Below are 13,208 nucleotides of genomic sequence, written 5' to 3'. Positions count from 1 at the left end.
CCCCATTTTACAGTTGAGGAAACTGAGGCACAGAGAAGTTGTGACTAGACCCAAACCAGGCTTAGGTGGGCACGGATAAATGGAGAGGGGGCTGAATCATTGAGCTATTTTCTTGTGGCATTTCTTAAGCGCCGACTATGTGTCAAATACTGTTCTAAGCCTTGGGATGGGTACAAGTTTATTAGATCGGATGCAGTTCCTGCCCCCCATGGGGCTCACATAAGAAGGCGGGAAAACAGGTATTCAATCTCCATTTTACAGTGAGGAAACTAAGACTTGCCCAAGGTCATACAGCAGACAAGTGGTCTTCTGACTCTCAGGCCTGGGCACTTTTCACTATGCCACGCTACTTTGTCCCCCGAGTGGTGGAGATGGGGTTTATGCCTAGGAAGCGCCAGGAGGAGAAGGGCCTTTCAAAAGAGATGGCAAATCTTGGAAAGCCTGTTTCCCCACGGATGTCCCAAGCAGGAGGAGCGGGAAGCAACGGGAGATTTGGCGGGGGGATAAATTTTAATTGTTGCTTGTGGGGAACATGGAGATAAAAGCCTAAATTGCACAAATCCGGCTTGCAAGGGCAGCAGATTCTGCTGGTGGCCGGCTGCTTCTGTGGGCGCAGGGGATGTGGAATTGGCTGTTCAGCAGAATCGGCTCCCCCTCCGGCTCGGGGGCGAGCGGTCCGGGGAGGATTTAAGGGACTGGGCATGGGCTCCCGGTTTTATTCGACCTTCTCCTCCCTCCCGTTCCGGCCCTCCTGAAATCTCTGTTGCGAGCATCATGAGTCGTCAGCTGAGCTGCAAACCCGGCGCCGAGAGGGGAGACTTGAGCTCGCTCTCGGCCGTTCTGGCCCGCAAAGGAGGCTCGTACCGGGCCGGGCCCAAGGCTGCGGGGGCGGCGGGGGTCGTGGGCGGCTTCGGCAGCCGGAGCCTGTACAGCCTGGGCGGGACCCGCAGCATCTCGGTCAACGTGGCCGGCGGCGGCGCCCGCAGCTCGGGCTACGGGTTCGGCGCGGGGACTGGGGGCTACTGGCCGGTCCGGGGCCGGGCCAGCGGCTTCGCGGGCAGCATGTTCGGCAGCGTGGCGCTGGGGCCCGCCTGCCCATCCTCCTGCCCCCCCGGCGGCATCCACCCGGTGACCGTCAACCAGAGCCTCCTGCAGCCGCTGGACGTCAAGGTCGACCCCGAGATCCAGAAGGTGCGGACTCAGGAGCGCGAGCAGATCAAGGTCCTCAACAACAAGTTCGCCTCCTTCATCGACAAGGTGGGTCCTCACCCGGCTCGGAGCAGCCGGAGGGATGCGAGGTAGACTGGGAACTCCCTGACCGTCAGGATTCTCAGGTCCTGGAACAACCAGGCATAGTACTCCCTGGATCTTTTTAAGAAGAGGCATGATCCTTGACTTCAGAAGGTGCTCAGGGGCAGGGGAATGGGTAGAATATCCTCCTTGGGTCGGGGTAGACTGTGAGTTGGGACCCAGGGAGCATTTCACTTGGAAATCTCAGTCAATGGTATTTATTGAGAGTTTACTATGTGCAGGCCACTGCACCAAGAGTTTGGGAGAGTGCAACACAACAAAATTAACAGACAATTTCCCTGCCCATAACGGTTTTACAGTCTGGAGGAGGAGACAGACAATAATATACATAAGTAATTTATAATATGTAATTTAAATATAAGGACATAAATGCTGTGGGGTTGAGGGTGGGGCGAAAATCAAATGCCCAAAGGCCACAGATCCAAGTACATAGACGACACAGAAACGAGAGCGAGACGGGAAAAAAAGGGCTTAACTTGGAAAGGCCTCATCTCCCGGCCAAATCTCCCATCCACATCTCAGGGGCCAAGACTTAGAGCCTTAGAGCCTTATTCTTGCTTCAATACAGCCTCATATGGAGCACAAGGAGGCCCAAAAAGGAAATCAAGGCAGGGCTGAAAGAAAACAGGCTACGGGGAAATACGGATGGTACCAGGGGTCTTCCACGATAGTACTTTTTTTTGTCCATCTTGGGCATTAGATGACAGGAGTTGGAATATCATGTGATTTGGGGGCCAGTCGAGGCAGAGTTTGGGCACATCGGGCATCTGGCTGGCAGATGAACCCCTTCTCCTGAGTCTTGAGGGAGTTGGAATTAACAAGGTGTACAACTGGGCCCCTGGTGGACGATTATTCTTCCCACCTTCAAAGTTTTATTGAAGGGACATCTCCAAGAGGCTTCCTCCATTTAGGCCCTCATTTTCTCTTCTTCCACTCTCTTCTGAATCGACCTTCACCCTTTCCTCAGCACCACAAATCTTATGTAAATACCCTTGATTCATTTATTTATATTAATGCCTGTATCACCCTCTCGACTGTGGGCAGAGAACGTGTCTACCAACTCTGTTACATTGTACTTTTCCAAGCGCTTAGTATGGTGCTCTACACACAGTAATCACTTAATTAATAGGATTGATTGATTAATTGGTAACATGCCTTGCCCGTGGACAGCTAGCCGGGTCCCTACAGACTGTTCTGAGCTTTCCGGGGGGGGGGGGGGGCAGCAGTGAGATGGTTCAGGGAAGGGAGGAGGCAAAGCCTGAATGTCACCTGTCAATCACGTGGATATACCAACATCAGTTTCCAGGCAGCTCAGGAATAGAGAAGCAGCAAGGCCTAGTGGATAGAGCACGGGCCTGGAAATCATATGGACCTAGGTTCTAATCCTAGCTATGCCACTTATTTGCTATGTGACCTTGGGCAAGTTACTTCACTTCTCTGTGCCTCGGTTGCCTCAACTCTGAAATGGGGACTAAGACTGGTGAGCTCCATGTGGGACAGGGACTGTGCCCAACCTGATTAGTTAGTATCTACCCTAGCCGGTAGTACAGTGCATGGCACATAGTAAGTGCTTAACGAGTACCACTAAAAAAGAAAATTAAATGAAAAAAGGAAAGGTGGCACCTCTGAGGGTATGGAAACATTTCACAAATTGTCTCATCATACATTCCACAAACTTGGCCCATGGAGGCCATTGAAGGAGGAGGGCATGGGGAGAGAGGGTGAGTGATCTGGTTAATTTGCTTAGTGTATTTGAGAGATAACCACGCTAAGAATCCAGTAGAAATAGGTCAACACCAGAGGATTGGGATTTTGGGTGGATCTTGCCTCCTCTGAGAATCTTTTGAATCCAAAATGGGTGAAGGGTGGGGATTATCCAGAGGAAGGGGGATGGCCAGTTTGACCTTTCACCTCAACCGTCACCCTTCTCCCCCACATCCAACTGAATCGGCTCATCGGTTCTAGGTGCGGTTCCTGGAGCAACAGAACCAGGTGCTGGAGACCAAATGGGAGCTGCTGCAGCAGCTCGATCTGAACAACTGCAAGAAAAATTTAGAACCCATTTTCGAGGGCTACATTGGCAACCTGCACCGACAGCTGGAGGGCCTGAGTGGAGACCGTGTGCGGCTGGACTCGGAGCTCCGCAGTGTGCGGGACCTGGTGGAGGACTTCAAGAAGAGGTAGGTGGGAGCAGTTATCATCCCATGCCCGCAGCCTGGGGTGCCCTCCCTTGTCTTCTTCCCCACACAGCCTGCAGTGCCTTCCCTTGTCATCATCCCCATGGTCCAGCCTTTAAGGAGAGGAGTAAATGAACATTTGCCATCTAATGCCCGCAACCTGGAGTGCCCTTCCCTGTCCTCTTCCCCACGGCCAAGTCTTTTTCTTCTTCAAAACCCAACCTCAAACCCTCCTCAACCGAGTTTGCTCGGGAAGCCTGCTCAGAAAGAACTCTTTGACCTGAAGTATCCAGATAATTGCTATCCTGACAACATCATCCTGTCATCCGTATTCCACTTCCTCTGACCTGCGTTGTTGTCTAAACCAGGTCCGCCTAGAGATAATTATCCCGATAATTTGGGTCAAAAAGCCTGACTTGGTTCAGATTATTTGGTCTACACCGTCTGCATTTCCACTCCACTGCCTAAATGTTGTATAGACCTGGGCTTTACGCTGGAACCTCTCGGCATTTAGGATCAGGAGAATCTCAGATGGCCGGCATTGGTCAGGAGGACCACAGGGTAGATCATGCCCTACTGGGGAGGGAGCTAGCCGGTTGAGCATATACTTTGAACTTCACCAATCCTCTAGGCCCTACTCCCATGAAGTCCTTTTTCCTCTCTAAGGCCTAATTCCTCCACCATCTCTCCAATTCTCTCTCCCAACCCCTTCCGTGAAGGTACGAGCTGGAAATCAACAGGCGAACGGAGGCAGAAAATCAGTTCGTACTTCTCAAGAAGGTGAGAGCAACCTCGGGAGGGTGGAAAGGAAATCAATCAATCAGTCAAAGATTGAGGATGAACTTCAAGATAGAGGAAAAATCAAACAGGAGGAACCTGATTTGGGACTCAAAGAGGACAATTCGAGAGATCCCGGGAAATTTGGCTCATTATTCCAGTTCTTCCCCAAACGCTGTGTGACTTTAGACGTCACCCACCCTCGCGGAACCTCTATTTCCCCATCTGCAAAATGGGATTAAAATCGCTGCTCCTCCTTTCCTCCAGGGGCTTGAGGGTTGAAATGAGATCAGAGCTGGGAAAGCACAGAGGAAGGAAAAGGGAAACAACCAGGTGCTAATTAGCAGGTGTTCGACTGTGGGTGGCTGGACGGGTGGGAATGTAAAGGGACCGAAGAAACTGTGAAAGAGGAAACAAGAAATGGTAAATTTTAGACTTTGATACGTGCCCTCTTCATCATCTCCAGTTCGGTGTCTTACATGCTTGAAGGGGGGCAGAGGGTGGAAGAGACTTGATCCCTGCCCTCAAGGAGCCTCCAATCTGAGTGGGGAGGCACAGTCATAGAGGGCCAAAGGGAAGAGGCTGAGACCCTCTCATAGCCAACCTTAAGAGAGTATGTCAGGGAAGCGTTCAGAGTCAGACTGTGCATAATATACCGAGTCAGATGTGTCCCTAGGAGTGCAGGTTAATCCGGGAGGGCTTCCTGGAGGGGATGCATTTACCGGGCTTTCCTGGCAAAAATTCTGAGGTGACTGAGAATTCCACCAGGACGCTGATGCCGCCTACACAGTCAAGGTGGAGTTGCAGGCCAAAGTGGACTCGTTGGACAAGGAAATCAAGTTCCTCAAGTGTCTGTATGATGCGGTAAGTTCCTACACACACACACTGCCTATCCCGCTCATTCTTCCTTCTCTGGACAGTCACAAGGACAGCCGACTATGGAGCTGTGGCCAGGGAATGAGCAGCATGTTGTAGTGGACAGAGCACGGGCCTGGGAGTGAGAGGATCATGGTTTCTAATCCCAGCTCCATCACTTGTCTGCTGTGTGACCTTGGGCAAGTCACTTCACTTCTCTGTACCTCAGTTGCCTCATCTGTAAAATGGGGATTGAGACCGTGAGCTCCACATGGGACAGGGACTGTGTCCAACTCGATTTGCTTGTATCCACCCCAGCGCTTAGCACAGTGCTTGTTACATAGTAAGCGCTTAATACATACCATTATTGTAATTATTATTATTGTTATTAAGTAAGGAACATTGGCTTGGCAACGGAATTAGCTGCAGCAAACGGGATTGAGGCTAAACAGAGGGTGAAAACTTCCTTCTGGAACCAAATTGGGAATGTTGGATGGATGACAGAGAGAGCATGGAATCTATAGAGGTGTGGGGACATAGGGGAGAGACTCTCACATGGCCAGGGAAGGTTAAGCGTTCCCGAAACAGGGGGATAGACAGGGTTACCACATAAAGTGCCCCCCCCGCCCCCCACGCCGTCTGAGGAGTCTATGGAATGGGGTGAAACCTCCCAGTCAGGAGATTCCTTCTGGTGGCTAACAAAAGTCCTTCTTGCTGCTGTATTCTTCAAAAAGTGTTTAGTTCATGGGGGGGCCTCTGTCAAGGTGGGGAAGGGCTTCTCGGCTCAGATGTTGGCTCCCCCAGTTCAAGAGAGGAGGAGGCATGGCCCCTGTTTTTGAGGGACTGCAGCCTCCTGGTCCTCCTCCTTCTTCTCTTCCTCTTTCTTCTTCTTCCTTCTTCTCTATTCTAAGCTCGGCGGTAGACAGAAGTTAACCAGGTTGGATACTGTTCCTGTTCCAGTGGGGCTCACAGTTTAAATGAGACAGAACAAGTATTAAATTCCCATTTTACAGATGAGGAAACTGAGACACAGAGACATAAAATGGCTGGCCTAAAGCCATACAGCGGCCAAGTGGCAGAGCTGGGATTAGAATCCTTTTAACTCCCAGCCCATGTTTTTTTCACTAGGCCATGCTGTGCCTCACTGACACTAAGGGGATCAGGAGGGAAAGAGCACAGCGTATGGAACTAAGTGAAGTCCATCTGGGAAGGTCTCCTGGAGGAGGTGATTTTCTAGCAGCATTGATTAGGAGGAGAGGATCGTGATTTGGAAAAGAGCACTAGGGAGGGCATGCCTTGGGGAGGGAATGCCTCATTGGATGGGGGGACAGGGAGGAAGTTGGTGCAGCGTTTCCAAAGGTTATGGGGTAGGGAGATAGAGAGATGGGGACCAACTCCTCCCCCCCTTGGCCCACCCTCCATCCTAGGAAATCGCCCAGATCCAGACCCACGTCAGTGAAACCTCCGTCATCCTGTCCATGGACAACAACCGCGACCTGGACCTGGACAGCATCATCGAGGAAGTGAGGAGCCAATATGAAGACATCGCACTCAAGAGCAAGTCAGAGGCCGAGGCCCTGTATCAGAGCAAGGTAGGGACCAGGGCAACGTCTACCCTGGGACTAAGTGGGGGCAGGGTTGAACTATCCCAGGGGACACTCGGCCATTTCCCTGCTGCCAATTGGTGGGGAGGGTGAACCCTTTGTGATATCACTCTGGGACTCACCAATGAGTAGACCTTCCTTCGAAGGACTGGGCATTCTGAGAATTTGATGGATATCTCTCCAGCCTCTAGACAATAATAATAATAATAATAATAATAATAATAATAATAATAATAATAGCATTTATTAAGTGCTTACTATGTGCAAAGCACTGCTCTAAGCTCTGGGGGAGATACAAGGTTATCCCACGGGGGGCTTACAGTCTTAATCCCCATTTTATAGATGAGGGAACTGAGGCAGAGAGAAGTTAAGTGACTTGCCCAAAGTCATACAGCTGACAAGTGGCGGGGCCGGGATTTGAACCTATGACCTCTGATTCCAAAGCCCGTGCTCTTCCCACTGAGCCACGCTGCTTCTCTAGATACCAGGAGCAGCTTGCTTTCCTGGCAACGGTGACCTGGAGTGGAGTGGTGTGGGGTGGAGGGAAGAGGAAGGGCTTTAAACCCACACTAGTCCCTCCCTGGAATAGCCTTCTCAGGCCAGACTCACTGTCTAACCACCATGATGTCCTGGAATACTTGGCCACCTCAAGAGGGAGGCCAAGGTCGGAGTTGGGGGAAGGCCCAGGTGCATGGGCATTGAAAAAGAGGGAGAGAGGGGGAAGAGGAGGAGGAGGAGGACAGAAGGGAGAGGAGGCTGGGAATTCCACCCTGTTGTGTATTGAGGAACAACTCGAACCCAGCTCTCTGATTCCTCGAGCCAGATTGTTGCTAAGCATTAAGCCACCCCATCCGTCCTCAGCTCTGAGCACAGGGTTGTTGGAGGGCCCCCCGATCCCAGCATCTGTCCCGACTTCCCAAATTCTGTCCTTGTCTGGAAAATGTAGATCCAGGAGTTGCAGTTGGCAGCCAACCGGCACGGGGATGATCTAAAACACACCAAGAACGAGATTTCAGAACTGAACCGCTTCATCCAGCGGATCCGCTGCGAGGTCACCAACGTGAGGAAGCAGGTGGGTCGGCAGAACAGCTAAGAGTAGAAAGCTCTGGGCTGGGGTGGGAGGGAGATTGGAGGGGAGAGAGAGAGAAGGGGATGGAGGGAAGGAAACAGGTGACCAATGGAAGGATGAAGAGGAGAAGAGCAGCATAGACTGGCTCCCTGAATAGAGGCTTGCCCTGTTTGGGGGTAGACCCCGACTCGGGAGTCTTCCCTTTTCAGGGTTGGGGGCAGTGGAGACTCTGAACCAGAAGAACAAATAATAATAATAATAATAATAATAATAATAATAATAATAATAATAATAATACAATTGTGGTCTTTGTTAAGTTCTCACTATGTTCCAGGCACGGTATTAAGCCCAGGGGTAGATACAAGATAATCAGGTTGGACACAGTCTCTTCCCACCTGGGGGCTCAGTTTCAATCCCCATCTCACAGATGAGGTAACTGAGGCACAGAGAAGTGAAGTGACTTGCCCAAGGTCATCCAGCAGACAGGAGGCGCATCTGGGACTAGAACACGGTCCTTCTGACTACCAGCCTGTGCTCTTTCCATTAGGCCTCGCTGCTTCATTTGGGGGACAGTGTAGACCCTGATCTGAGAGAGTTGCTCCTTTCCGTGGGCACTGAAGAGTCTGAGCTGGGAGGGCCGCCCCATTTCCCTGGCTGGACCCAATGGACACTGGGCATGGACCTCCCCAGGGGATGGATCCCAAAGGCACCCAAATCCTGTAGCCTGGCGCTGATAAACGGCTCGTGACTCCCCCTCTCCCACCCACCCCCAAAAGTGTGCCAACCTGGAGACGGCCATCGCCGATGCGGAGCAGCGCGGGGACTGTGCCCTGAAGGATGCCCGGGCCAAGCTGGACGATTTGGAGGGCGCCCTGCACAGCGCCAAGGAAGAGCTAGCCCGGCTGCTGCGCGATTACCAGGAGCTGATGAGCGTCAAGCTGGCACTGGACGTGGAGATCGCCACCTACCGGAAACTGCTGGAGGGCGAGGAATGCAGGTTGGCACGAAGGGAGAACCATGGCTGATTCCCCTTGCTCCTTTGAGGGATCTTGTTCGTGGCACTGACCTCGAAACCAGGGCTGGCCCCTTGGCAGGACGGGAAAGTTCTCATGATGCCCTAGGGTGGGCCATCGGCAGATGGGACTTGCTGGGAGAAGAGATGATGTCATTAGAAGTGGAGCTACAGACAGAGCTTCTCGTCGACCTCGCTGTCGATTCCCACCAGAGTAGCTGTCCCTGACTACATCGGTCATCAGAGTTTGGCACGTTTAGGGCCTTGGTTGCAGAGGGCGGGACCAGGTTCTCGTGACTGACCCATTCCCTCCCTGAGCCTCGAGGGATGAGGGGAATGGGGAGATGGGGAATGAGGGCGGGTCCTGGGGCACAACGGCACCGGCTTTTTCTCCCAACAGGATGTCTGGAGAGAATCCATCTTCCGTGAGCATTTGTGAGTAGCTGCATCACCCACCCCATTTCCTTCTTAGTCGAGGACAGGATAAGGGTAAGGGGTTGGACAATGAGTCGGGGAGGCCATCAAATCATTCCCCTACATCTGGACCATCCCTCCTCCCAGTAGGGCCACTCTCTCTTTCCCTGTCTCTGTGTCGCTCTGGTGCTTTCTGTCTCTTTGTTTTACTGCCTTTCTGCTTCTGTTTCTCTCTTTCTGTCTGTCTCTCTAGATCGCTCTCTCTGTCACTGTGCACTCTCACTGTCTCTCTATCACTTTGTCTTAACTATTTTTCTATCGCTCTGTCTGTGTCTGTGTGCAATTCTCTGTTTCTGGGCTTCTTTTTGTGTCTCTGTGTTGCTCTCGCCCTCTGCTATCTCTTTGTCTCTGTCTCTTTGTCTTTCTACCTCTGTGTCTCGTTCTTTGTCCCTGTCGCTGTCGAGTTGTCTCCGTCTCTGTTTTTCTTTTTGTCGCTCTTACTTTCTATATGTCACACTCCCTAGCTTCTCTCTGACTCTTGTTCTAGGGGCTCAGACTCCACCACGTGCTTTGGGAATTATTTCAGGGTCAATCAATGAGCGAGTACTTTATGTTGAGCACTGTACTAACCACTTGGGAGAGCACAATACAACAGCATGGCCTAGTGGATAGAGAACGGGCCTGGGAATCAGAAGGACCAAGGTTCTAATCCCTGCTCTGCCACTTGTCTGCTGTGTGACCTGGGACAAGTCATTTACCTTCTCTGTGCCTCACTTACCTCATCTGTAAAATGGGGATTAAGACCGTGAGCCCCATGTGGGACAGGCAATGTGCCCAACCTGATTAGCTTGCATTCTACCCCAGAACTTAGTACGGTGCCTGGCACATAGTAAGTGCTTAACAAACACAATATAAATACAAAGTAACAAACAAAAAATACCATTAAAAATACAACAGAGTTGTAAGACACGTTCCTTGCCCATAAGGAATTTACAGCCTGGACTCTCCAACTTTGCAGTCTACAATCTTATTCATTCATTAATTCAATCGTATTTATTGAGCGCTTACTGTGTGCAGAACACTATATACTAAGAGCTTGGAAAGAGTCGGGAAGTTCTTCCTTTTGTCCAACTTTCATCCTCCTCTCTGTAATAGAAGCCCGCCCCCCTTTTGGTCCGCTCACGCCCACATTAGGACCGGTTCCTGCCCCAGTCCCTCTCCCTCAGCTGTGTCCTGGGCCTCTCTCCTCTCAGCGGTCATCAGCAGCGGCGGCGGCGGTTACGGCTATCGCCCCAGCGCCGTCAGCGGTGGCTACTCAGCGAGTCTCGCGGGTAGCCAGGCCGGCGGGGCCCGCGGCGGAGACGCCAAGGTCAAGGCGCCCAGTACTAGTGAGCCAAAGGACGTGCCGGTGAAGACGGCGACCGGCGGGGGCTCTCCGGCCAAGAAGACGTTGAGATAAGGACCCGGAGTGGCCCCAGACAAAGGAATCGGTTTCTCGAATGCCTGCTACGAAAGCCACCTCCCGCCTCGGACGCACCTTTCCTCCTTTCCGCGCCCCCGAGGCCGAAGGCGGCGGCCTCTCTCGCGTCCACCCTGTCTCCTCTCCTCCTTTCCAGATCCTCCCCGCCCCCGACCTCCAACGCGCGGGGGTCTTCCGCGGACTTTCCCTGAGACGAATCTGCGGGTCCCCCGGGACCGTGGGTCACTCGGGATTAGGGATTCTGAGCTCTTAGTGTACATAGTCTCCAGCGCTGCTTTGTCTGCCGTCCTTCCTCCTTCCCGCTCGGCGGCCTGGAATCAATAAACTTCCCGCTGGCTTAAGAGATTCGTGCGTTCTTGGTCAATCTCTCTAACTGCGCCGCGGGGCCTAGATGCGTGTGTCCCGGGATGGGGGCACCTCAGATTTCTGGACTGGATTTGGGTGCCAGGCGAATGGATGCTAACTTCGTGGCGACGGTGGGGTGGGGTGCCCCCGATTTTCCAGATGTTGCTAAACCTTGGTCCCCGCCCACACAGCCATCTAGGCTGGACCCGAATCGATCAGCCAGGGGTTCCGACCAGACAGAGAACATCCAAACCGGGCCTCTGCCCATTGCGCTTCGAATCCTTCTCTCTCCTCCCCTTTGTGGCTCTTTCAAAATCCTCTCTCGCTTTCTCTCTGCATCCACATGTTTACAAGATCTGTATATGCCCCCCACATCATCCCTGTGATGCCTGAAGACCCTCATGGGGACCCCATTCCCCTACCCCTATCCTTGTTCTCAGCATTTAATAACCCCACCGAATAAATTTTTCTCGAATCTAACCCGAATCCCTCATGCTGCAGGACATCATTTCAACCCATCTCTTGAACGCCGATCAGCACCCAAAACTCCATTCCTGATTCTCTAGGTGACCTGAGCCGGGTCTCCATATCGGTCGGTGACTCATTTTACCTGACAGGGAAATGGGGACACGAGACCTTATCTGCCGGGGAGGCTTAATTAATGAATGGCACGCTCGTGAAGATCGCGGGATTCGGGGAGTCCAGACTACCGCCTGTTTGTAGCCCCGTATCGTTCAAGGGTCGACCAAGGGTGACGACTTCAGGGCCAAAGTTGGAGGAGCCCTGTGGACTAGGAGGTGGGAGGGGGACCGGTGGGGGAAATGTATGTAAGAAGGGGGAGCGTTTTCTGAAAAGTTGGGAAAACTCTGTTTTCTCGTTTTCACTCTTGGGCCAAGGTGGAAGTACCTGCTGGAGTCATCGGAAGATGCTTCCTTCATCATTTATTTGTTCTTTCAATCATTTGTCGGTCCATCTGTCTGTCTGTCTGTTCTTTCATCCAGACCCGGGATCGGACAATCAGTAGACATAATAATAATAATAATAATAATAATAATAATAATAATGGCATTTATTGAGTACTTACTATGTGCAAAGCACTGTTCTAAGCTCTGGGGAGGTCACAAGATGATCAGGTTGTCCCACGGGGGGCTCACTGTCTTAGTCCCCATTTTACAGATGAGGTACTGAGGCATAGAGAAGTTAAGTGACTTGCCCAAAGTCACACAGCTGACAATTGGCGGAGCCGGGGCTTGAACCCATGACCTCTGACTCCAAAGCCCGGGATCTTCCTACTGAGCCAAGCTGCTTCCCTAAGCACATTAAAAGCCGTGTGCTGGGCTCACTGGGGAATTTCTCAAGACAAGACCCGATCCAGGAGCTTCCAATCGGAAGTCACGGGGCTTCTCGGGAGGCTTCCCGCACTCCCACGGACTCCGGGAAAAATAAAACACTTCCGGGAGTACAGTAAACTGGAGCAGGCCCACCGCCTTTCTCCTGGGGAGTCCTCTCCCCAACTCCCGCAAACAGATCCTTCTCATTCTCCTTTAATCAAGCTAATACTCCGGGGCCATCTCCAAAGGGGGCCCGTCAGAGACTGGAGCAGACACACAGTCCTGCTCACCAGGATGCTCGGAGAACCTGTCCATGCTGGTCGCCCTCCTGGACACCCACCCTCACAGTCAGATTTGAGCCAACACCCCTCGACCTTCATACCCTGCGACTCCAAACACGACTTGAGCGAGGTGGCATTTCTGGCCTCACAGCTTCTTGTAGGAATCACTTCCATGTGCTTATTACCTTTTGAGCTAAGTAATGACTTTTTGGGTCAGCTGAGGATTGGTGGTGTCCTGTGTGACATAATTAAGGAGCAGGGAAGGAGAGTGGGGAGCAGGGCAGAGGTAATGCAGCCTTTCAGATAAGGATCAACCATTACCAGCCCAAGTCCAACATAGAGGAAATGAAGGATTCAGCCTGGTTTGGAGCTGGATCAGCTCTCTCCAGAGGGAGTGCCCAATCCCTGAGAACTTCGTGATGGTTCAGAGAAACCTCTTCAAATGGCTACAGTATGCTATTTCCACCCTTGCCCGTTCCCCGTCCCCAGAAAAGACATTTCTCCGGAGTCTTTCCCTCCACCCCTCACTCTGCTGCTGCCCGACCCTCCTTC

The 13,208-nt window shown here is 52.2% G+C and overlaps 1 protein-coding gene across 2 annotated transcripts; it reads left to right on the top strand.

The window, feature by feature from the left end:
- The first annotated feature begins 774 nt into the window (after positions 1-774).
- On the top strand, positions 775-10,962 carry LOC119932978 (keratin, type II cytoskeletal 74-like). 2 transcript variants are annotated; one of them, XM_038752120.1, is made up of 9 exons: positions 775-1,257; positions 3,277-3,491; positions 4,208-4,268; positions 5,034-5,129; positions 6,548-6,712; positions 7,671-7,796; positions 8,570-8,790; positions 9,206-9,240; positions 10,473-10,962. In XM_038752120.1, the coding sequence occupies exons 1-9, from the start codon at positions 775-777 to the stop codon at positions 10,676-10,678; spliced, it is 1,608 nt and encodes a 535-aa protein (XP_038608048.1). In that variant the 3' UTR covers positions 10,679-10,962. The 2 variants fall into 2 exon arrangements, with proteins under 2 accessions (XP_038608048.1, XP_038608047.1); XM_038752119.1 differs by having other exon boundaries at positions 10,446-10,962.
- Positions 10,963-13,208: the final 2,246 nt, after the last annotated feature.

The sequence above is a fragment of the Tachyglossus aculeatus genome, chromosome 10 (genome assembly GCF_015852505.1).
Source record: "Tachyglossus aculeatus isolate mTacAcu1 chromosome 10, mTacAcu1.pri, whole genome shotgun sequence".
NCBI classification, from domain to species: domain Eukaryota; kingdom Metazoa; phylum Chordata; class Mammalia; order Monotremata; family Tachyglossidae; genus Tachyglossus; species Tachyglossus aculeatus.
This window is presented reverse-complemented; position numbering and strand designations above follow the sequence as displayed.

Bases quoted from the DNA above. Each gene is read 5' to 3' on its own strand.
- LOC119932978 (XM_038752119.1), top strand. From the start codon at position 775: ATGAGTCGTCAGCTGAGCTGCAAACCCGGCGCCGAGAGGGGAGACTTG. The intron at 5,130-6,547 runs GTAAGTTCCTAC...CCTCCATCCTAG, and splicing joins TCAAGTGTCTGTATGATGCG to GAAATCGCCCAGATCCAGAC. The intron at 7,797-8,569 runs GTGGGTCGGCAG...CACCCCCAAAAG, and splicing joins TCACCAACGTGAGGAAGCAG to TGTGCCAACCTGGAGACGGC.